Consider the following 25,691-nt stretch of genomic DNA (forward strand, 5'->3'; position numbering starts at 1 on the left):
CCTGAAGCGTATGTTACCTGAAGTGTATGTAACCTGAAGCGTCTGTAACCCGAGGTACCACTGTATACACGTAACCACATGTGAATAACTCAAGGCCTGTCACATGGAAGACAGAGCTAGTTTGTTTTCTCCTGCTCTGCAGGGTAGGACTCGAACCAATGGCTTCAAGTTACCAGAAAGTAGATTCCGACTCAACATCAGGAAAAATTTTCTGACAGTAAGGGTTGTCTGATGGTGGAACAGTCTCCCTCAGGAGGTGGTGGACTCTCCTTCCTTTGAGGTTTCTAAGCAGAGGTTGGATGGCCATCTGTCACGGATGCTTCAGTTGGGATTCCTCCATTGCAGAGGGTTGGACTGGATGGCCCTTGGGGTCCCTTCCAAACTCTATGATCTGCACATCAAATTGCTATTAAAGACATAACTACAGAGGTGATTGAAGAGCTGGCAAGCCTATGAGAAGCAAAGGCTGGCTTTCACAGCCTTGAGCCTAGCAATGATTAATCTGCTAATTATGTGCTATTGGTTTCAGTCACATACCTCCTTCCAGGTAAGGACTGTAGCTTCAAAGAGATACAATTGAAGGAAGCAAGGTGCACACGTCCCACAAGGAGCTAGGCTGCCTGAGGTGTTCCTGTGCACCCTTTTGGCATGTAAGAGTTCTGCATGACTAGTTGCCAAAATTTGGGTGCTGGTTTTGGCAGATGGCATGAGAGCTCCTTCACTGTACGGACGGAAGAAAATGAAGACTGAAAATGATGTGTAGGTGGTACTTAACACCAGTCAAGCTATCACAAATGTATAAATCAGAAGATAAGAAATGTTGGAAATGTAAAGAAGTAGAAGGTACATTTTATCATATGTGGTGGCAGTGTTAAGGCATAAAAATTTTGTGGGAAATGATATATAATGAACTGAAGAAAATGTTTAAAATAACCTTCCTTTAAAAAACCTTCCTATTAGGAATTAAAGAAGCCTTCCTATTAGGAATTATAGGAAGAGAAATACAAACAAACAAATAAAAATCTTTTCATGTATGTGACTAGGTAAAGGTAAAGGGACCCCTTTAGGTCCAGTCATGCCTGACTCTGGGGTTGCGGCGCTCATCTCGCTTTATTGGCCGAGGGAGCCGGCATACAGCTTCCAGGTTATGTAGCCAGCATGACTAAGCCGCTTCTGGCGAACCAGAGCAGCGCACGGAAATGCCGTTTACCTTCCCGCCGGAGCAGTACCTATTTATCTACTTGCACTTTGATGTGCTTTCAAACTGCTAGGTTGGCAGGAGCAGGGACCAAGCAATGGGAGCTCAGCCCGTCGTGAGGATACGAACCGCTGACCTGATCGGCAAGTCCTAGGCTCTGTGGTTTAACCCACAGCGCCACTCGCGTCATGTATGTGACTACAGCCGCACAAATATTGAAAGCCCAATGCTGGAAAGAGGGAGAAATTCCCACATATTTTTTTTGGCAAATTAAGTTGATGGAATATGCAGACATGGCCAAACTAACTGGTAGACTTAGAAATCAGGATCGGTAACAAATTTGAAAATGAATGGGGAACTTTTATTGCATATATGACAAAGCATGGTATACAAGTAAATACAACAGCAGGATTCTAAAAAAACACTTGCAATACTATCATAATAGATAAAAATAGATATGAATGGATGGAAATATGATTTGGACATGCACGATTTAAGAATGAAATAATGGAGGGGGTAGAGGAATGTCGGTGGATTGGAGAAATCCCATATTTCGGTACTGTATTGAATGTACAAACATTATGCAAAATGATACAGTTGTTCAATTTGTTTATTTCTTCATGTTTAGTGTTATGTTTGTTAAAATGAAAACCAATAAAAATATTATTTAGAGAGAGAGAGAGAGAGAGAGAGAGAGAGAGAGAGAGAGAGAGAGAGAAGAAAATGAAGACTGCAAGTGTGGAGTAAGAAAGGGCTACAGAATTGCAAATCACATAGCCATTCTTTCTGTTCATTGCTGTAGGCTAAGGAACTTCTACCCTCATGGGTTTAAAAAAAGCAGCTGTTGTTTTAATTTAGGTAATAATGCAAATGTTAAGCCTACATTGAGCTCCTTTGCATAAGCCATGGGTAGGCAAACTAAGGCTGGGGGCGGGGGCAGATCTGGCCCAATTGCCTTCTAAATCCGGCCCACGGGCGGTCCGGGAATCAGCTTGTTTTTACTTGAGTAGAATGTGCGCTTTTATTTAAAATGCATCTCTGGGTTATTTGTGGGGCATAGGAATTCATTCATTTCCCCCCTCCCCAAAATATACTCTGGCACCCCACAAGGTCTGAGGGACAGTGGACTGGCCCCCTGCTGAAAAAGTTTCCTGACCCCTGCCATAACCAACGCCCTGTCTCTGGTTTTTCTTCCATGAAATCAGATGTTGGTGCAATTAGCATTGGTTTTATATATTTTCCCAGGTTCTTCTCTCTCACAGAATCACAGCATAGTAGAGTTGGAAGGGACCCATTTAGTCCAGCCCCTGCAATGCAGACTATAGTGTTTTTATGTTAAATTGTTATGTTATGTTGTGGTGTTTTAATATAGTTTTTCCCCTATGGCAATACAGTGGTATCTCAGGTTAAGTACTTAATTCAATGGCAAGTACTTCAATACTGACTTCAATGGCAGGTAAGCAGTGCCCTTTTACTTGTGCGGTGGATATGCCCTGACAGGTGTTCAGAGAGGGGAAAACAAGTCAACTGCGCCATCTAGCTGCAATATACAGCTGTTTACCTTTCCTCCCAAATTATGAAACCCAAACCCTCCATACGAATTGGGGAACGAAATTATAATTGTGGCCACAACAGCAAATGTATTCCAAAGGTGGAGGGCAGGTTCTTGCCTCTGCTTGGTGTTCTACTCATGGCAGTAGAACTCTTGACATGTGACTTCCTCACAATTTCTTCTGCTTTCCCTCCTGCGAAGCATTGCTATCAACCTGGGCTTAAGTCTACCAAGATCCAGTTCTCTACTGCAACCCACCGTTTTGAAATCTGTACGTTTGCAGTGGTTCCATTTGTGAGTTGCGAAGTGGGAAGTTCACATAAATTCTCTGGTGGCCTTAGCCAAGCCACCATGTGTTGTTGGCATCCGTCTGTCTCGAAAGACAATGGAGTGCACCTCCGGGGGTGAAACCAAACCTCTGCATTAGCAGCACTGAAGTGATCTCTCCAGGTTGCAAGCCTGGGCAGTGTCTATGGAGGTCCTGGGCTGCCCAGACGACAAGACCTCTTGGACTACATGGTGGCATACAAACAAGACACTATCCAACCTTCTTAGGGACTCCAATCTGGATCTGTGTAGTCTTTCCTTCAGCAATGACAAACCTACACAGCATCTTAAAAAGCCAAGACATCACCTTGCCAACAAAGGCCCGTATAGTTAAAGCTATGGTTTTCCCAGTAGTGATGTATGGAAGGGAGAGCTGGACCATAAAGAAGGCTGATCGCAGAAGAATTGATGCTTTTGAATTATGGTGCTGGAGGAGACTCTTGAGAGTCCCATGGACTGCGAGAAGATCAAACCTATCCATTCTGAAGGAAATCAGCCCTGAGTGCTCACTGGAAGGACAGATCCTGAAGCTGAGGCTCCAATACTTTGGCCACCTCATGAGAAGAGAAGACTCCCTGGAAAAGACCCTGATGTTGGGAAAGATGGAGGGCACAAGGAGAAGGGGACGACAGAGGACGAGATGGTTGGACAGTGTTCTCGAAGCTACCAGCATGAGTTTGACCAAATTGCGGGAGGCAGTGGAAGACAGGCATGCCTGGCATGCTCTGGTCCATGGGGTCACGAAGAGTCGGACACAACTAAACAACAACAAGTCTTTCCTTCCTTTCCTTCTCCTGAAGATATACCACAAGGTAGCAGAAGTTTAGGACCAGCGTTTTCCTTTTCTAAGAAGGGCTACCTTCCCAGGTTGATGTGTCCCATCTGCCCCTCATTTCCCTCTCCACCATGTGCAGAAACCACATTTTTGACTGTTGGACCCACTATTGGCCATGTCTGTTCAATCTGTTGGAGCCTGTCTTTGCATGCAGAGGACGCCTGTAACTCATTGAGGGTTTGAGACCCATTGGCTACCCTTACCTGGTTTGGCCAACCAGTTGAAATTGTTCCTGTGGTGCGGCCACTGTTGTACACCAACACCTTCTAAGAGCCACAGGTGAGATCTGACTGCAAGGTGCAGACCAAAGGTGGACTAATACCCCAGAAGAAGCACGATGTGTCCCCCACCAGAGGTACTAACTCTCCCCTAACACCCCCAAGTCACAACTAGCTCTTGTTAATATGGGCACAACAGCACAAGGCTTTCTTACAGGGTATTGTCGTGACTGCATATGTGAAATGCTTTGAAAAGTTAAGGAAAAGGCTCGCTGTACCAAAACCATGTATTGCTATTATATTTGCAACATGTCCAGCCAGGTATATATGATTTCCAGAGAAATCTTTATCAGGGAACAGCTGATCATTTTACAGTCATACCTTGGGTTGAAGTAGCTTTGGGTTAAGTATTTTCGGGTCGTGCGCTGCGGCGACCCGGAAGTAACGGAGCGCATTACCTCCGGGTTTCACCGCTCACGCATGCGCAGACGGTCAAAATGACATCATGCGCATGTGAGGAGAATTGTGACCTGCGCACGCGCAGACACAGGTTGCGTTTGCTCCTGGATGTGAATGGGGCTCTGGAACAGATCCCGTTCGTATCCAGAGGTACTACTGTAGTGTAATACACAGTGGGCAGATTCATCCTTCCACTGCAATCCTTAAGTGAAGTACTTTCTTTCCATAGGAGGAACTGGCGGCCATTAATTTATCTCGGAAAAGTAATGTAGCTCGATCAGGAAGAATAAAAGTTGTATAGTCCAGGAGGCGGGAGCTTAGCTTCACCTTAACCTTGAACCAGTGTTCCAGGGTTTTTTTTAAGAGGAGCAAGTGTACCTCCTCCATCTACAATCTAACCAGCTGCCATGTTCTCTGTCTTATAGAACTCATTGAGTATCATTCGGAACTGTGCTCCTCAGCCGTCTGAAAATCCTTCCATTTGATTTCACACCTTACCATGATTTTAGCAAGTTACAAAGCCTTGGGAATGGGATTTTATTCAGACTAAGTGATGATTACTGCTCGTTGCCATTGGTCAGCAAAGCTGTGGGACATCGGCAGAGAACTTTGAAATTCCATTTGCACTGTGCTACTCATCTGGACCGACACCAGGAGGAAATTTGCTTTTTCGAAATAAAAAATCCCGCCCTAGTTTCATTATGTAGTTTATATTTATTCATACAAACAATGCATACACAAGACTGTATATTGTTTGAAGACAGCAATAGATTTCTAATTTAAACAACTCTGTAACAAAATTTAACTAAATTTAACATTTATGAAAATATAAATCTCTGATTGGGTAGTTCTTCCCCAACGATACAAAGTTTACATAAAAACATTCAATATGATCTATTGGTTGCAAACAAGTTAGGAAAATCATTCAAGTCACTTGATATATATATATACTAGATTGGCTTTTACATAGAATAGTCACACACTGTAGTTATTCCCTAGTTTAGGTATTTGTTTCCTGGAAATTTGGTCACTAAGACTCAAAACAGAAGTGATTGTGGCAGACCCATCTGTTTCAACTCGGGTCTGTCCCAAACATGCATAAAGCGTGGCTTGCGCGTGTCCAAATTTTAAAGCCAACGGGTATATTATTGGGGATGCACCTATAGTTAACCTCTTTTGCCAAAGGTGTTTGTATCTTGACTGGTATTAAGAGCCCAGTTAAGGGAAAGAATTGACACTGGAGAAATAGTTGTTGGGAGCAAAGGTTTAGCACCTCCACTCCTGAAACCTTTCCCCTTTTTTAATAAATGAAAAAATCAAGCCACTTTCCGCCACTTTATATGTAATTAGGGCAGACTCCAGCCTAAACAAACAGGTACCCTACTCTCGAGTAGTGCCAGAGTTCAGTTTTCACATCTAAGAATACAAGCAAATTGGTTTCATTCACATCCTTTGAAACGTGTGCCAAGGACATGCCACATTTAAGATAAGCAGTAAGGAAAACAAACTTCTCACCATTCCACAGCTCCATTAAACTGCCTACAACAGACACCCTGATCCTAAATTCTTGGCTCCATTGATCTGCTGCTTACACCAACTCAATGCCCCTGTAATGCTAACTCTGTGTTTCAGTTTGCTGAACATTGTGCTGGTGTGCTTATCATATAAGAACTTGCAGCAAAATCATTGGGCTGGTTCTCACTTGCATGTACACTGTCTGACCCCGCGTCACTTGACAATTCAGCACTTGATGAATCTCGGTGGAATGTGTGAAGTATCTGAATTGAAAAATACTGAGTTTGAGTTGTCGTCGAATGGGAGACACGAATGGTCTGTCTGTGATGAATCTGTGGTTGTGGTCAATTAGTGACACAAATCCTGGTGGGACTCAGCTCCCAGGGCTAGGTTATTTGAAATTTAGAGATGGATATTCTACTGCAAAATGCTGCCTGGCAGGAATGGCTCATGCGTGCGTTATTTAGCTCTCTCGCTTTAAAATACATATGAGCTGTGATTAGGCCTGGATGAGGCCCCCACTCTCATACACAAGCACACACACAAGCCATTCAGGCTTAGGCAGCTCATGTAGTTTGCATCTCCCATAAGAAGTGTGAAAAATAGGCCACTACCTTCCAAGCACCGTATTTTTCGCTCTATAAGATGCACCAGACCATAAGACGCACCTAGTTTTTGGAGGAGCAAAACAAGAAAAAAAATATTCTGAATCTCAGAAGCCAGAACAAGAGGGATCGCTGTGCAGCGAAAGCAGCAATCCCTCTTGCTGTTCTGGCTTCTGGGATAGCTGTGCAGTCTGCATTCGCTCCATAAGACGCACACACATTTCCCCTTACTTTTTAGGAGGGAAAAAGTGAGTCTTATAGAGCAAAAAATACAGTACTTTCCTCTTAATAGAGCTGTGGATTGGGGCGTCAGAATGTATGTAGCTCGTTTCTGGGTTCAACTGAGTGAGCCAAGCAATCAGAAATAAAGAAGGGTATCCCACAATTTCTGCCTTGAAATTGATAAAAGTTTTATTAAAAGGCCATGAACAGTCCTACAGCAGGAAGTGAAGAGGCATAAACACTGTATACAGAAGTAAGAAATTCATTGGAAAGTCGAAGAGGAAAGACCCCTTTGGGGCAGCCAGAATCTCGCCCCCCCCCCCCAGCACATACAGAAGCGTAATGTTAGTCCCAGAGTATTTGGTCATCTGATCTGTGTTTCACACAGGGAAGAACAGGATGATAGTAAGGCAAACACTACGAGAATCAAGAGCGACGCACGGCATTTCTGAATGCTTCCTGTTCAGACTTCTGCAAGGACTGGAATATTTGGGACAACAGAACTAATGATACCGGGTTTTTATGACAACAAAAGATATAATGGAACAGGGTGGGTGGGTTTGACTCTTAATGCCCCTTTTCGTTGAAAATGTTATTTTATACACAGTACTAAAATACAGTGTGAAAGAGACAGAAAACAACACTATTTCAGGAGTTAAGTTCCTTTCTTACATGATCTAGCAGTTCCTATGATTTGTAATAGAAAAACTTGAATAGAAGTCCAAACGTAGAAAATTTGTAACTTTCAGTTTATTATTATGACTGATTTGTTGTGTCACATGTGCCTATCTTTGATTTGTAGGTTATCAGGGTTGTAGCCAACCAAAGTTGTACTCAGAGCAGACCCACTGAAATTAATGGACCTACGTCCATTAGTTTTAATGGGTTTACTGTGTGTACTACTAGTACTGGACACAATGCTCAGCTTCTCTATTCTTTCTGTATAATGGGCGCAATCCAAGCAAAGTGAAGTCTCACTGATTTTAGTGGCAGCGATTCCTATGAAGCATTTGACCCGAATGAAATCAGCAAGACCCTGGAGTTCTGTTTACTGACCCAATTGTGCTTGCCCCCCTTTCCCCCCATAATACAAATAGCTACTACTTCAAAAGCTTACAGAGTGCATCCGGACTGACATGTGACATTGTCATTTGCACCATCAGAAGGATAATTTTTTTTTTTTTTTTGCACGTGATAGTAATTCGAAGTAGCCAGAGATTTAGGCTTATGCCCACCTGGATATTAAAATTTTTGAACCACCTCATTCCAATATGAAATGTAGTTTCATTTCTTGTTAGAAAGCTTTACAACATTTTCTTCCTCCAACGTTTTAGGTTGGCATAATAAATGATATTGCTAGAAATTTTCACTCAAGGCATTGCAGGAAGCCTTATATTTGAATATTTCTTTCTAAACTCTGCAGCCATGAATTAAACTTGCTTTAAATTTGCTCTTTCCCAATTTGTTGGTAGTAAAATATAAATGGGATAAGCAGAGATTTGTTGAACTAGTTTCTTATTAGTTTGTGATCAGTTGTCAGGGGTGAACCCGTGGCTTCTGCAATCTATGGCAGAGCACACTTTGTCATAGCAATAGTTGTGTTTTTTGGTTGGAGTTGCCTCACCTGCCTCGGGGTCTGTCACCGTGACGGGACTGTCTCTTGCAAATACCTCTGTAGACTCCCTCCATATACAGTCTGCTGTCACCTTGAAATTATAATTGTGACACTTCGGTCTAATCACTTGTGTTGCATTGCTGAAAATCTGTCGGCTATTTGAAGTAGCAATTTTAATTTTCAGCGCTGCATCGACTCGATCCACTACAGTATAAGTGCCTATGCTTCCATCATCAAAACCTACAATGATGTTCAAATGCCTCTGGGATAGAGCAAGGAAAGTTGGTGTTTTGTAAAGGGAACAAGCACCAATGTTTTTGCCATCTGCTAGTCTCATTACAATCAAGATAGAGATTGCACCATTATCATCATCCTCTTCACCAGTGCGAAAACAAATGTATACAAGGTAGCGGCCGTCCCGAGACAGCTTCTGCCTCCAGATGATACCGGAAGCGTGGACAACGCGAAGTTTGCCACTGTGGAGATCAAGGACGTTGATATTCTCATCGCCGCGGGATATGATGCCCAGTTTTCCGTTGGGTGATATTTCAAAATCTTCCAAAGTCTTCAAGAAAGTGTTGGGCAGTTGCACACGTCTACAAATTACTTCTTCAGTAAGACTCCAGATGTTTACAGTTTCAGTAGATGTTATGAAGACTACAATATCAGGGCAATCTGGGATCAGTTTAATATCGACGATGGCAATGCCATCATCGCAACAGAACTTCTTGGTTATACTCCCTGTCCACAAACTCACTGCCAGGACTTTATTTTTTGTCATTCCAACGACAAATGTGTTAGCGGTAGTTATAAATGCATTCTGTAAGGCTACAAGAATATTGCAAACTCTGTGGCCTGTTGCCAGTCTCCAAACCCTTGATGCATTTTGCTCACAGAGGGAGACGACAAACTGATCGTTGTGTGTTATCAAGAGCTGACATATCTTTTGTCCGTTGATACGGAACAGATTTTCACCCGAACCAGTGTGCCATACATACTGACTGCATTTATCATCAGACGTAATCATCAAATCACCAGTGGAAGTCAGCACACAGTTTTCAACAATGCTTTCATGCTTAAACACAGCTTCAATGAACCCCGTGCCAAAATTCCACTTATGTATAGTTTCAGACCCATCGAGTGTATAAATCACTTCACCCCGGGCAGACAAGACCAATCTTTGGATTGGCTTGCCTGTTTTGTCAATGTTGGACATAGCAGTTATGATATCTATATCCCATACAGAAAGGACACCACTGGTAGATAAGGATAGCAGCATGTTATGATGGTTGGATTTAATTAATCTAACTATGTTTCCTGAGATTTCTTGTAAGCTGGCCATGCACTGCCCCGTGTCTCTCCTCCAAACAAAAATGGCAGAGGTATTTTCAATAGAAGCAACAATACAGTCCCCATTTTTGGACAGTACAGCTGATACAAATCGCTCGTTATGTTTCGCTCTAAACTTTTCAACTATTTTCCACATGGCTGTGTCAAGAAGTTCTATATTGAGGGCCTTACATATTAAAATTGCACTTTGATCTTCAGCCAGTTCAAAGCTGACAAAGTCGCTGTCCCCTCTCTTGCAATCAAAGTCATCTGTTAGTTGGGGGTTGGCGACATCCTCTGTGTTCCAAATGGAAAGACCACCTTCGCTGTCCACCATCACCATTTCTTGAGCTGTATCTAGGACAAGAAGGAACTTGACAAAGCCACCGGAAAACTCAGAGGTCACAGTGGCCAGCTTGTCTCCGCTACCTAAATGGAATATAGATGCAGTATTCAAGTACTGTCCGCAGAAAGCATACATTCCATCTGGGGAACACTGGACACAAGTCACTTCATACCAGCAATGGAACTGATAAAGTGGCCAGCCATAAAGTAGATCGATCACTGTAACATCTTTGCTAGCTTCCAGCCAAGACAGTGCATGGTTTACCGACAATGTAAATCCATTTATAAAACTAGAACCTACACCAATCCCACCGTGTTTTGATCCCTTAATCTCTACCTCAGACAGAAGGCAGGAATTTAGGTTGTCATAAATCAAGAGTGTGTTCTTTGTTGTGGCCACCACAAGGTATTTTTCATCACTTGTAAGCTTCATGCCCAATATCACTGACTGTGCTGTTGTAATTTGCCTCAGTAGCTGGCGGGTCTCTACATCCCAGGTACTGATGGAGCCGTTTTCTAGAGCCACAATGACCGTATTTGGATTAAAAGTGGGCAGGATTTCTGTCACTTGAGTGCAACTGGAGGACAAAGGCAATCTCTCGGGGCTGTAAGTCACATCCATAGAGGAATGCAATGGAACAATGGAGCAGTATTTAGGGCCATCTTTGTCACATTCCAGAAGAAGCTGCCTCAGTTTCGGCAAGGAGCTCGCAACTGGAAGAAGCCTCTGTTGCAATTCAGCGGAGAGAGTCCCTGGGTATTTCATCACTTTGTATTTTATAGCACGGAGCGTGGTTGCAAGGAACTTCAGCTCTTTTTCCTGCGAGTAATTATAGGCCAACTCCACATCAGAGAGGGCTTTGTCAAACTGCCCAATTTTGATCATGGTGTACAGCCAACTAAAGTTCATAATGACACCATACAACATGTCATCTGTTTTCCCACATCGTGTGAGGTGGTGCAGAAGCTCTGTCATTTTCCTGTGGTTGACAAAAAAGATGTCAGGCTCTAAAGGGTTGCACTGGAATACCCAAGGCTGATCAGGTGACTGCCTATCGAAATTTGTCTGGTCCATGATGTGCCTCTCGTCATCATTCATGCTCCGACTGTCGCTGTCAAGGCAACCATTCAGATATTGATCTTCACTGTAAAGAGATTTCCTTCTGCCTCCTGACCAAACACCCAGAAAATACTCTGCCATCACGGTGTGCATTTCGTGAACGTCTTCTTCGTTGTGAAGATACATCTTTTGGGCTATAAGTTGCAGGTGCCTGTTTGCCCAGACTAGTAATGTAACGTTTTTTACTTGCCTTTCTATCAGGTAGCCTGTTAGTCCTTCTTTCAGCTTTGCAATGTAGATGTAAGGTACCCTCAGAGGGTTATGTTGCCTGATGCTTTCGTTTAATTCAAACATAACCGTGTTGTCAAGTGCTAAAATGTCTTCCAGTTCCATTTCACTCAGACCGGATTTTGCCATGGTGATGTAGCCAAGGGCTCGGGACAAAAGCCTTGGCCCACAACTGGTCTCTAGAGACCAGAACATCTGCTCTATGCTATCGTGAACAGTAACACAGAGAGAAGACTCATCAACATCCTTGTGAGATCTCCAGTTTCGGACTTCTCGGAAGGTTAGATTTACAAACATGGGCAGTGTGCATTTGGAAAAAGCTTCGTTGACATAAATTTGTTGGCCTGATGTTACTTTTCTCTTGACTTGAAGCAGCTGCTGTTTGAGAACTTGACTACACATCTTCCTGTCCCTAGGAGTCAACTCAATATAGTTATCATCGTCGTGTATAAGGCACCTCAGTTTTTGCAGTATTCCATGTTTGTTCGGCAGTGTTGACAAAATAATTCGGACCGAACGGGGCAGATGAACAGGGAGCCACCATAACTTTCTAGCATCATCGTTATCCGAAAGCTGCTCTAGAGCATCGAATATCAGAACCAGAGGTCTATGAAATGAAGACTCATTCAAAAGGTTTATAAACAAGTCCCGAAGGTCGTGGATTTTTTTGGGGTAGCTTTGTATGAGGCATCGGTAGTTAATTGCTAACTGCTCACAAATACTTTGAAGGAGGTTCCTAAGATCTGTACTCATCTCTGTGGATCCCAAAAACCTTATAACTACCACAGGGTCAGATTCTGGTCCCATTTCTTCCTTTAGCCAAGCATAAGCCTACAAATGCAGAAGTATAAATAGATTAATATGTGGACTAGCAGAGCTAATGCAAATCAAACAATAAAGAAAGAACAATAACAATGTGACAGACATAAAGCAGTTCCACTCTGCTTAATGAACAAATATTAAGTAGTACAGATTTAAGGGTAATATCCAACTAAATCATATTCATCCAGTGATATCAATGACTAACTTTCGCCCATTGATTTAAATGGATCTATTCTGAGTATGACTTAGTTAAATAATAATAATAATAATAATAATAATAATAATAATAATAATAATAATAATTTATACCCTGCCCATCTGACTGGATTTCCCCAGCCACTCTGTGCGGCTCCCAACAGAGGACTAAAAACAGAATAAAACTTCAAACATTAAAAACTTCCCTAAACAGAGCTGCCTTCAGATGTCTTCTAAAAGTCAGCTAGTTGTTTATTTCCTTGGCATCTGATGGGAGAGTGTTCCACAGGGCGGGCGCCACTACCAAGAAGGCCCTCTGCCTGGTTCTCTGTAACCTCACTTCTCACAGTGAGGGAACTGCCAGAAGGCCCTTGGAGCTAGACCTCAGTGTCTGGGGTGAACCATTTGCCTGGGAGTGGGCCTCAGTGAATTTAGTAGGACTTACTTTTGATTCAAGGTGCGCTGTAAGTCTGTGTTGGGGTTTTCCACTCTACTATGGAAGTAGATGCTACACAGCTAACTACCAGGTAGGTTGTGGCTCTATCCCTAGTACTTCAACTTTGTTAGCACCTTCTTACTTTCCCTACCGATAACTTTGGAAGCCATAACCCACCATTTGGCTGGCCCACTGAACAGGTGAACAAAGTTGGGTGCTGGAGACTGCAAACATGATTATTATTCTATTCTGTGATATTCAAATGAGCGACAGGAATATTGCAAGGGATACTGTTTAGGTCTGCAGGTCGCTATTGCTAATTAATTACATCATGTGGCTTTCTCTTTTATTCTCTCTCTTTTTAATAAATGGAAAAGTCAGAGATGTAGTAATTTTTTTGGACATTCTATACAAGACCTTTGTATGAATTCATGTTTGGCCAGTGTAAATTGTAGCAACTAGACAGGAACTTAGGGCTTCACCGAATGGCAGGTTCTACATGGATCCTACTGAGGTAGTCATGTTGAAAATAGTGGGTTGGATCCATTTACTCATGCAGATAGATATAATTTTTAGGAAAGATAACCAAGTGGTGGTAGGACATTAGAGTTAAGGTACGTGGTTATTTCTGGGGTGGAAGACTCACCTTCCTCAAATTTCACATTATAAAAAATGGGGGAAATATCCTTATGTGCTACAAAATGATTTCCACAAAGCATTGACTTTACTATATTGTGCAAGGTTATTTTAGGTCAGGAAAGCTGAGAAGGAAAATCACTTTGTGGTGCTACTTCCACCACATAATTGACTAGCATTTACTTCTTAACAGTATTTATAGGTTGCCCTGTGGCAAAAAACCACAACAACTCTTAAAGGTAAAGGGACCCCTGACCATTAGGTCCAGTCGTGACCGCCTCTGGGGTTGCGGCGCTCATCTCGCTTTATTGGCCGAGGGAGCCATCATACAGCTTCCGGGTCATGTGGCCAGCATGACTAAGCCGCTTCTGGCGAACCAGAGCAGCGCACGGAAACACTGTTTGCCTTCACGCCGGAGCGGTACCTATTTATCTACTTGCACTTTGATGTGCTTTTGAACTGCTGGGTTGGCAGGAGCAGGGACCGAGCAACAGGAGCTCACTCTGTCACGGGGATTCGAACTGCTGACCTTCTGATCAGCAAGTCCTAGGCTCTGTGGTTTAACCCACAGTGCCACCTGCGTCCCACAACAACTCTTAGGGTGGATCATAAGAAGAAATAAAACCATTTAGAATTGAACAACAATAAATCTAAAGATACAATACAGATAAAAACATTATGTTTTTACCTATATATTTTCCCTGAAACACTCTCCACCCCCACGTGGATGATCAGTCCCAATGCTAACCATTCCACCAGAATGATTTCAGGAGCCTGTCCACAGTGGCAAATGTTGCATGGGAACCAGTCCTCTATCACTGTTACATATGGCAAGTCATTAAAAGTGCTGCTAACAATTCAAGAGCAGAATTGTTTGCAATGGAAGTGTAATTCTTGCATATTTAATGAAGTGAGTGTATGGCTGCCTAGCTGGATTTTATATTTTCTTATCTGCTGTGGCTTGAGCAGGTACTCAGTTCAACAGCGGAGGAAGTCTATACATGCATCTCCCTCACAAGAAATTGATGGATCACAGCATGCCAGCATTTTTAATGCCTGCGATAGAAAATCAGGGGGGTTTCTCAGTGATGAGAAAAATAATGGCCCGCAGGTTTTCCTGAAAAACCATTTCAATGAAAGCCATGGTGGACAGCTGGATATATTCCTAGGCAAACGTTCAGTTCACAAATGGCAACGTTAAGGCATAAGAAGCCAGCATATTACTTTATGTGAACTGACTGGGCATCCTAGAACACACTCAAGAATTTTCTGTGCCAGATGAGCACATACTCAGGAGTTTCTTGGTGCAGAAAAGGTAAAGGGACCCCTGACCAATAGGTCCAGTCGTGGCCGACTGGGGTTGCGGCACTCATCTCGCTTTATTGGCCGAGTACAGCTTCCGGGTCATGTGGCCAGCATGACTAAGCCGCTTCTGGCGAACCAGAGCAATGCACGGAAACGCTGTTTACCTTCCCGCCGGAGCGGTACCTATTTATCTACTTGCACTTTGACATGTTTTCGAACTGCTAGGTTGGCAGGAGCAGGGACCGAGCAACGGGAGCTCACCCCGTTGCAGGGATTCCAACCGCCGACCTTCTGATTGGCAAGTCCTAGGCTCTGTGGTTTAACACACAGCGCCACCTGCGTCCCTCTTGGTGCAGAAAGAATAGTATTAAAAGAAGGACAATTTGACAAACTGCTGGATATTATATATGGGATGAAATGTACCCCTTCTTCAAAAAGATGTAAAGAAAGCAAATATGTCTTTACAAAACATACTTTTATTTTTTAGCAAAATGAAGAATGTGGTCACTAAGATGATCAACCCACCCTCAGAACTTCAGAGCATAGGAAAAAGGGGGGGTGTTGACGAATTTATGCAGCTGCAATTTTTGTACCAAGCTGCTCTAAGAATAGGACATCACAGTGGGAAGTCTCTAGGAGCACCTATAACGATAGCTTGTCATAAAAATATATAGATGTACTCAAATTAAAACGTAGTATTTTTGCAGTTAAATTTACAGCAGCAAAATAAATACACATAGGTGTTTTAGTGTTTTTTACCTTCTTTGCCACTTCCGCTAATAAAAATGTTTTTCCTGTGCATGGTCCTCCATATATGACAAGAGGGTTAATGTGGCCCATTTTCCTAGGTAGAATGTATTTGTGCATTATATTCCTAGCATCACATCTGTACTCATAGAATGACGCGTAGGTTCTACATAGTGAGGAATGTTGAAGGACTTCATCATACAGCCAGTCTGTCTCTATGTCAAAATTCTGTTGCACGGTTGCCTGGATTATATCCACCATGTCTTCGTAGAATTGTTTGCCAAGCCCTTCGATATAGTGGTTCTCCACTTCTTGGGTGTAACCATGTTTGATGTCGCAATGAGTGACAGAGGTGTAGACTCTCAAATTTGATGAAGCAACAATGGTAGGAACAAATTCATCCCTGAGTTTGATGAGTTTTTCCAGCGCTTCCGGGTCCCGCAGAAACTTTCCACCCGTATGAAACACATCCATGTATTTCTCCATCTCGGGAACTTTAACAAAACGTTCTATGTTTGCAATCTTCCGAATGTAGCAAACGCACTTCTTCAGGAAAGCTGGGGTTTGTTTTCCTAAGGCGAAATCAAATTCATCTTCGATAGCTGGGAGGGGAACAAAAGAGCAAAGAGGAAATCTAAAGTCCATGCAAAACAGAATGAAAAGTGCTCCGTCACATTCAAAACTGAAGTGGACCACCTAAGCTTCCTCCAACCCTTCCCTTATTCTGTTGCTGGTGACAAGGTTCCACAAGGGAGGAATAGATGCACTTAGTAGTCTCTGCATTGCCTTCTCTGTCTCTTGGTTGCTCAGCCCCATGACCAAGAGACAAAAGCTAGGCATGGTCATAGTCAATTAATAATTACACACAATTATTACAATCAAGCGGCGCTGTGGGTTAAACCACAGAGCCTAGGACTTGCTGATCAGAAGGTCAGCAGTTCGAATCCCCGCGACGGAGTGAGCTCCTGTTGCTCGGTCCCTGCTCCTGCCCACCTAGCAGTTCGAAAGCACATCAAAGTGCAAGTAGATAAATAGGAACCGCTCCGGCGGGAAGGTAGACAGCGTTTCTGTGTGTTGGTCTGGTTCGCCAGAAGCAGCTTAGTCATGCTGGCCATATGATCCGGAAGCTGTACGCCGGCTCCCTCGGCCAATAAAGTGAGATGAGCACCACCACCCCAGAGTCGGTCATGACTGGATCTAATGGTCAGGGGTCCCTTTACCTACTACAATCAAAATAAAAGGAAAATGTTTCCTTTTTTGCATGTACTTGACTGATCACAGAAATATATGTAAGACCGTCTGTACCCTGCATGCCTGAATTCAATGTTTACCAGAGGAAAGATATCTCTTTGCTTGACTGTGTTTCATTTTCCCCTTTTCATAAAGCATCTTCACAGCTGTCTTAATCATCGTCTTAATCTCTTCTGATATCTCCTGCCATTTGCTGTCACTGACAGGGTTCGAAGATGCTTCCATCTTTAAAACAACAACAAAAACAAATAGTTAATTAAAGATGTAGATGCCAGCATCGATTTCTTCACCAACCACCAGGGTTGCATTTAAGAGATCAGGCAACAGTAGCTAAAATAACATAGCAAAGACGAAGTTCCCCCATAGTCAGACATTTCTCCTTTTTCCTTATTTCCAGGAATGCCTGGAATAGATGGGGCTTACACCATGAAGGTTAGGTAATAAGAAGTATAACACCTACTGAAAATAAGGAAAGTCTCATTACAGAGTTGCCCTGCACATCCATATCCCTAACAAAATTACTGCAACATCAAGTGACAAATTGAATGTTATAATTGGGTATCAGATACTCTAGAGAGAACTGTGATATAATATTTCAGGCAGAACTTTCATGTTGCTTCATGTCACCTGATATGCAGTGCATTTCAATGGAGTCAGTTCATACATTTAGCTGCTGTTTATCAAAGCTGAGTCTACACACACTTCCAGTTCAGAATTCTAGTTCAGCATGAGGTGAAAGGGGTGACAGTACCACTTCTGCCTACACACTTTGAAGACTCTCTCACGTTAAAAAATTACGAAAAATAAAGGCTAACAAAGCAAGGGGAAATGTTCTAGGTTAGCCCATTCCCTGCTGTGGGAGTTTTCTGTTTTCAGAAAAGCAATGCAAATTTCTCCCTCAGCTGCCTTGATTTTGAAGTGGCCCTATCTATTCTGCTGCACACATAGATCAATCAATGTACAGAAATTTGTACATGCAAATTTGAGCAAGACTTATGATTAGAGAGTGATAGGTGTGAGGCTTAACAGTACACAATAAATTACTACCACGAATTATCATAAAATTGCACAATAACACTGTTTTAATGGAAGGAGGGAAAACCTATTCTTCTATCTCGCACATTAAAATCAACATTGCATAAAAACCCTTATATCTGGCTAGTTTATGTCTCTAATGTCATATAGTGTTATTCAAAATACATCTACATTCAGCACAGATTTCAAGGGGGATTGCAAGGTAACGCACAATTTCAGCAAACTTAACAAATGTGAAAACGAATAAAACATCTGGATAAAAAAACCAGTAACAAACATAGCTGTAATATTCTTTTTTTTTTAAGTAACAAGATTTATAAGTCCAAAATTACAGATGTGGGAAACCTCAGGTCAGGAGGTCAAATATGACCCCCCCCATAAAAGATATAAAAATCATAATTCTAGTTGTTATATCAAGGAGTCCAGTTCATAAACTGTGCAGCAGCCCTGTACTCTCTATGCCTTAAAAAGGAATCTGAGGCCTCAGTGTACTGGGCTTCTGTTTCAGACCTTAAATCTCCTGTAGCCGCTCCAGGGGCGCCAACTTGCCCCCCATATTGAGGGGGTGCAGTCAGGTGACGTGTCACATGATGCGTCATGTGATGCTGCCCAGATGATTGTGGCAGAGGGTGACCTCTGTGCTTGTTTGTCCCAGCTGCCACCTGGCTTCTGGGTGAAGGCTGGGGCACGTGGTGGGTGGCGGTCCCCCAAATATTGGGGTGCTGCTGTTCTCTGCCCCAAAATATTGGGGCCACTGAGCAGCTCAAAAGCCTGACACCTCCGTATTAATCAAACTTAACCAGGTTAACTCTTGTTTCAATATGTGGTAACTGTGCCCCTGAAGGACCAGGTGCGCAGCCTGGGAGTCATTTTGGACTCACAGCTGTCCATGGAGGCGCAGGTCAATTCTGCGTCCAGGGCAGCTGTCTACCAGCTCCACCTGGTACGCAGGCTGAGACCCTACCTGCCCGCAGACTGTCTCGCCAGAGTGGTGCATGCTCTAGTTATTTCCCGCTTGGACTACTGCAACGCGCTCTACGTGGGGCTACCTTTGAAAGTGACCCGGGAACTGCAATTAATCCAGAATGCAGCAGCTAGACTGGTGACTGGGAGTGGCTGCTGGGACCACAAAACACCGGTCCTGAGAGATCTGCATTGGCTCCCAGTACGTTTCCGAGCACAATTCAAAGTGTTGGTGCTGATCTTTAAAGCCCTAAATGGCCTTGGTCCTGTATACCTGAAGGAGCGTCTCCACCCCCATCGTTCAGCCCGGACACTGAGATCCAGCGCCGAGGGCCTTCTGGCGGTTCCCTCATTGCGAGAAGCAAGGTTACAGGGAACCAGGCAGAGGGCCTTCTCAGTAGTGGCGCCTGCCCTGTGGAACGCCCTCCCAGCAGATGTCAAGGCAATAAACAACTATTTTAATTTTAAAGGACAACTGAAGGCAGTCCTGTTCAGAGAAGTTTTTAATATTTAAAGCTGTATTGTTCTTAATACTTGATTGGGAGCTGCCCAGAGTGGCTGGGGAAACTCAGCCAGATGGGCGGGGTATAAATAATAAATTATTATTATTATTATTATTATTATTATTATTATTATTATTATTATTATTATTATTATTATAATATATTTCAATACAGTCATTCATGCATAAAATGATAAATATATAAAAGAAAGCTGCTTTTGTGTTTGTCTAACAACTGAACAAGTTTGAAATCAGTTTGAAGTTCAACGGGATTTAGTTTGGCACAGTGTTATCGCCCTTTGAACCTATTAGTTTACAGATTTCAACTCTGCTAGGAGCTGTGGACAACTTTAGGGAGGGATCCCGTTCTGCTTTACAAATGTATCTTGATTCTGTAGCTGAATAAGAGGATAATTCATTCTCATGAAACGTTGGCTGTTCTGCTGAGTGCCAGGAAGAATGCCAACCCTGGGATAGTGTGCATGTTTCTGTGTGTGCTATGGACTCTTGCCAGCTGAGAGCTGGATTGCAATCAATTTATTTTGCTCAACAGCCGCTAGATATGAATGCCTCCCTATCTCTTCAAACCAGCGCAGTGTTTGAACTTTTTATTCAAGGGTGGTCTGGCTTGGGCTCTTGAACTGCACTCACAGCTCCTGGCCAGCAAACCGATGGAGAAACAGATGGAGGAATAAGATGGAGATGTAACAGTAATAGAAGCTAGATTGTGATAACAGAAGGGCCTTTGAGATGTCTGTGTAAGCATAAGTCTACACAGTAGGTTTACCAATTTAACTGCTACGACTTTCCCAGTGGAATCCTGAGAACTAATAGGATGCTGAGAGTTCTGTTAGAGACCTCTAGCTTCCTTGCAGTCCTACAATTCTGACAGATTCTTGGAGAGAATTGCAGAGTTCACATAACACAGTAAACCTCCTGGTCCCTTCCAACTCCACAATTCTATGGAAAAATAGTAGAGACATCACCTTGCCAACAAAGGTCCGTATAGTAAAAGCTATGGTTTTCCCAGTAGAGATGTATGGAAGTGAGAGCTGGACCATAAAGAAGGCTGATCGCCGAAGAATTGATGCCTTTGAATTATAGTGCTGGAGGAGACTCTTGAGAGTCCCATGGACTGCAAGAAGATCAAACCTATCCATTCTTAGGGAAATCAGCCCTAAGTGCTCACTGGAAGGACAGATCTTGAAGCTGAGGCTCCAATACTTTGGCCACCTCATGAGAAGAGAAGACTCCCTGGAAAAGACCCTGATGTTGGGAAAGATGGAGGGCACAAGGAGAAGGGGACGACAGAGGACGAGATGGTTGGATAGTGTTCTTGAAGCTACCAACATGAGTTTGACCAAACTGCGGGAGGCAGTGGAAGACAGGAGTGCCTGGCGTGCTCTGGTCCATGGGGTCACGAAGAGTCGGTCACGACTAAACGACTAAACAACAACATGGAAAAATATATGATTGCTAAGTCATAGGCCAAACTTTGCTTTACACATTGTGATTTGTTTGGTAGCAAAATAGATGATGACCCCCCAGTTTGGAGGCAATACCAAGCCATGAAGTTTGTTCCTCCTGCTCACACTGGGGAAGAAGCGAAGAAGAGGTTATCTCCATAAACGTGGTAAATTGTTAATTATTGTCAACTATGACATCCAATGACTATGAAACAAATGGAAACCTATACATTTCAGGAAGGCGATTTACCATGTTGGGATTGTTTCTCGGCATTTCAAATTTTGGTTTGAGGTAATACATCGGTGGCACTGAGTTCTCGTCTCTGCAATACCACTCTTCCAAAATCTTTGTTTCCAGCTTGGCCTCGATAGCAGCATCCAGAATCATTTCAAATTCAGATGCTTCCACTTCTCCTGGTATTCGGATGCTGCCATATTTTTCTCCCAGAAGGCCCTGTGGACGTGCAAGACAAAGTAAAGTTTAGTAACAAAGCTAAAGACATACTAAGTGATGTCTGAGTTACCTAGTTTGTGCATGGCTTGCTTGCTATGAAGATACTGTTGCCCATTGGGGGGGAAAAACTCTTTGTTTCTGTTGTGGTTTTCTGTATGCTATAGTGTTAAGGTTTAGTCTTATTATAAGTACAGTTATACCTCGGGTTACAGACGCTTCAGGTTGTGTTTTTTCAAGTTATGGACCCACCGAAACCCGGAAGTACCAGAATGGGTTACTTCCGGGTTTCGGGGGTCACACATGTGCAGAAGTGCTAAATTTCACCTTGCGCATGTGCTGCGGGTTGCGAACGTGCATCTCGCATGGATCACATTCGCAACCGAGCATCCACTGTACAGTGGTACCTCGGGTTACATATGCTTCAGGTTACAGACTCCGCTAACCCAGACATAGTGCTTCAGGTTAAGAACTTTGCTTCAGGATGAGAACAGAAATCGTGCTCCGGCAGTGCGGCAGCAGCAGGAGGCCCCATTAGCTAGCAAGGAAAGCTCTGCTGGATGAAGTACAATTGCCTCTGGTCTATTTTTGGGGAACTGTGCATCGTGTTCATGCAAACCTACAGATACAGGCCTGGTTTGCACATTACACTAAACCAAACCATGGCTCAACATGAACAAACCATGGCTCAACGTGAGTGTGCTGCTACTTTGCTTCTTTGGTTGTTGGTCCTCCTCCCTCCCTGCAGTAAAGATGTATCAATAAAATTTAACAACAGACTGTTGCTATCGTTTAAAGCAGTGTTGCAAATAGCATTCGTTGTAAATAGCAATTGGGCTGCTTGTGTGCGGTAAGAAGAGACCATGGAGGGAAGCTTTACAAGATAATTTTTCTACAAAGCGAAGGTAGGTAACTGGTGATTCTCTCGAGCACCTTCAATACTAGGTCACATCACACTAGATCATAATTTAAAACAAACCATGGTTTAATATGAACAAGCTGTGTGGTGATACGTGCTGCTCTGAAGTTCCCACACTTCTCTAAAGCTCCCACAGTGCTCCTCTTCTAGTTCTGCTACATCACAGATGAAACAAGATAGAAGATGATTGTCATGCTGTCCAAACCTGGGATCATGCTTTGTTTTCCCCAAACCACAGGTGGTAAGCTACGGACAAACCTTGCTTACCATTTGTGGTATTGTCAGGGAACTGCCATCGGCTCAGAGGCGAGAGATAGAGGGGGAGTTGTGTTACAGGGAGCCTCCGAAAATCTTGCGAAGCAGTTCCTCTTCTGGCGAGGAGGAAAGCCCCACCTCCAGTGGAGAAGAGGGGCAGGAATCAGAGGATGCTAGAAAGAGCCTTAACACTGCGACTGAGCAAGCCGGAGAGGCGGGGAGCACATCCTTGCCATTGCCCGTCATGCGCAGTAGTTTGAGGCGCAAGGAGGGGAGGAAAAGGCTGGGGGTGACGGAACTTTTATGTTGGGGGAGGTTCAAGAACAGACCACTCCCGGATTCTGCTAGCGATTGAGCCAGACATGAACTTTTGATGCTCTTCACTGTAAATAGTTTGCACCGAAATAAAGCCTATAAAAGACAGGTCAGAGTCCTGCCTGGTTACTCTCGAGCAACCACACGAGCAACTGACAGGTATGTTTGGAGGAAGCAAGCCATGCGCCTGAGCTCCAATGACATGGAAGCCAGCCACTGGTTTGTTTTGGTAGCAGAGAAAGTGGGTGCTGTGGGAACTTTTAAGCACCGTGCGTTAGCACATTGCTCGTTCACATAAGCCCCATAGCTTGCTTTAAACCACGCCACTGTATTTTTATCCACTCCCTGCAACCTGGTGTCATTTGAATTTCTGTCTGCCACTTAAAATCACAGACTTTTGGTTAGTTAGGAAAATGGCAAGTAATGGGAACAGGTACTTCTGACTTAATCAGCCAAAGCTAATAACTACTAAATCTACTTACCTACCTACTTACATTTTAAAAGGCACTACTAAACAACACAGTGAATACATAAAAGTTGAATTCCCAAGGATTTCTGAAAAGTGCCTCTTTGTCTTCTGGAAAAGTCAAACTGAAATAATTTAAAGTGCTAAGATTTTAAGCTGAAGACCATTGTTCAAAGCAATTAAAGCTAAATTACTGGGGAGCTTGAAATGACAATACAAGTGGAATCTGAAGGCGCTTCCAGATTGTCAGTATTTTGGGGAAGGGATTCAAGGGCATAACCAGGAAATCCACTTAAAAAATAATAATCGACTTTTTGATTTACTCAGTAAATCAGGATGAATGCTCTTTGCAATGTAACTTCCCCACAAACAATTCCAAAGGAATGCTCAATAAATAGGTAATCTGGATGAGCCCCAAGAAGGCTTTTCATCCTGAGGTGCTTTAATATCCCAGGTGAGTCATGATGTTGATGAAAAGCACCACACATACTCTACAGACTTTGAGGTAGATTATCTTCCTAATTTATACGCAGATAATAGTAGCCCCTCTTGACTTGATTCCTGTACAGTTGATTATTAATGAGAGTAATCAAAGGGGAAAGTGGGACTACAAACAACTTAGCTCCCAAAATAAAACCCGCCATAAATGTTCCTGACAGCAAAGTGAAACCAGAGCAGAATAAGGTTCAAATCTTCCAGTCACTCACAGAAAAGTAATTTATAAAAATAATGGAAACAATCCCACATAGAATTTCTTGCTATTGAGTAACTGCCACCAAGTCAGTGGCACTTACTTCTGCGTAAACATTCAGGATTGAGTGGTAAGAATAGCGGGGTAAGGAGAGCCAGATATTTCAAATCTGACAACCCTTTGGTTTCAGATAGTACATAGGTAGAGTCTAAAGAGCCTGGGACACAAATTTTCACAGCCCCCTAGCAGCTATGGTGGCTCATTTACCAGAAGTAATGCATTCAGTGTTAACTCTGGAAGTGCATAGAGCAAAATATACACCAGGAGGCTTAGTTGGGTCAGAATCGAGTATACATTTCCAATATTTAACATAATGAGGAGATTAGCCCTCAAAGAAATTAAAAATTGTTCAACAGTCACACATGGAAATAGCATATCATATTGAGCCACTAGATGGCATTCTATTAGAACTAGTTGATGTTTAGAAATTAAAAAAAATCATATTCAAAGACAGTAGGAATGTCTAAAAGCTGTTATGCAAATAATTACAAATTCTTACTTATCTCAGCAACTGAGTTATTGCGGTGAAAAGGACATGAGTTTCTTTCTTTTTAAACCAATTTATTATATTTTTATCTCAGCATTCCTTCAAGAAATTCCAACACAACTTATGAGGTGTGTTATTGTGGGCGAATGTCACCAGTCCAAATTCAGCTACTAAGTTTCATGGTGGAGTAAGGATTTGAACATTCCATCCACTACCACACTAATTTTAAAAACGTAAAGATTATGTAAAAATGTTCCCACTGAACTACTGAAGTGGTTTTTCTTATAGAAGGTTTTTAATATAAGCTTTATATGCCACCTTTGTGCAGCTTCCAGAGTGATTTAAAAAAGCAGGATGGAATATGCAAATAACACATAGAATCAACATGTTAAAAAGAAAAGTACATTCTCTAGCCATTGAAAAACTTGAGGAAATAAAATCTATTTTCTTAGCTACTTTGAAACCACCTGTAGCAAAAGCAGATGTTTCAAATACTGCCAAAGATTTGTTTAGAAGAAGAAGAAAATTTTTGGATTTTAACAAGCTGAACTTGGAGAACATTACGCACAGTGACCAAATTTTACATGTATCTAGAGTCTGTTGAGAACACAATGCAGATCCCCCACTCTTCCCTTTTCTATTCCTTTTGTTTCTTGTCTGTTCCACTGCAACCAGCTAGCAGGGATTTATTTCCATTTCAATTGTTTAGAATTCAGAGCATCATTTAGCAGTTTATAAATAATGGTTTTACAGAAATTCAATTTTTGACTTTTAATTTTTCACTTCCCCTCCCTAAAAAACAAAACACACCAGTGTATATTTCTGCTTTGTCATAGTCCGGAGCAAACAGTGGACATGATTCGGAAAACAGCTGCACTGACTCTGTCTTCTGCCCAAACCAGAACAAGCAATCCTGGCAATCGAGGGGTTGAAGGATCAACAACTCTCAGTTCCATTCCCTTTTATTTCGGACTCACTGTTAGTATCCAAGCCAATGCTAAAGAGAGGCTTTGAATAACAGGACATCATGGCCCTTAAGCAATGCTTTTCTGCCTCTTGGCTGTCAGACCAAAAGATGAGAAAATAGTGCTCGGTGTTTCTCTGTTTAATCATGTTTTGTT

General features: G+C 42.7%; 1 protein-coding gene across 2 annotated transcripts in view; it reads right to left on the reverse strand.

The window, feature by feature from the left end:
- Positions 1 to 6,992: 6,992 nt before the first annotated feature.
- NWD2 (NACHT and WD repeat domain containing 2) overlaps positions 6,993 to 25,691 on the reverse strand; it is a 63,153-nt gene continuing 44,454 nt past the window's right edge. For both annotated transcript variants that reach the window (XM_081924322.1, XM_081924323.1), the window contains 4 exons: positions 21,177 to 21,380; positions 17,041 to 17,185; positions 15,722 to 16,311; positions 6,993 to 12,399 (listed from right to left, as the gene is read on the reverse strand). In XM_081924322.1, coding sequence (XP_081780448.1) covers positions 8,461 to 12,399; positions 15,722 to 16,311; positions 17,041 to 17,185; positions 21,177 to 21,380 — 4,878 coding nt within the window. In that variant the 3' untranslated portion in view covers positions 6,993 to 8,460. The remainder of the gene's footprint in view (positions 12,400 to 15,721; positions 16,312 to 17,040; positions 17,186 to 21,176; positions 21,381 to 25,691) is intronic.

Source organism: Podarcis melisellensis (genome assembly GCF_964234715.1).
Source record: "Podarcis melisellensis genome assembly, chromosome: 9".
Classification (NCBI taxonomy): domain Eukaryota; kingdom Metazoa; phylum Chordata; class Lepidosauria; order Squamata; family Lacertidae; genus Podarcis; species Podarcis melisellensis.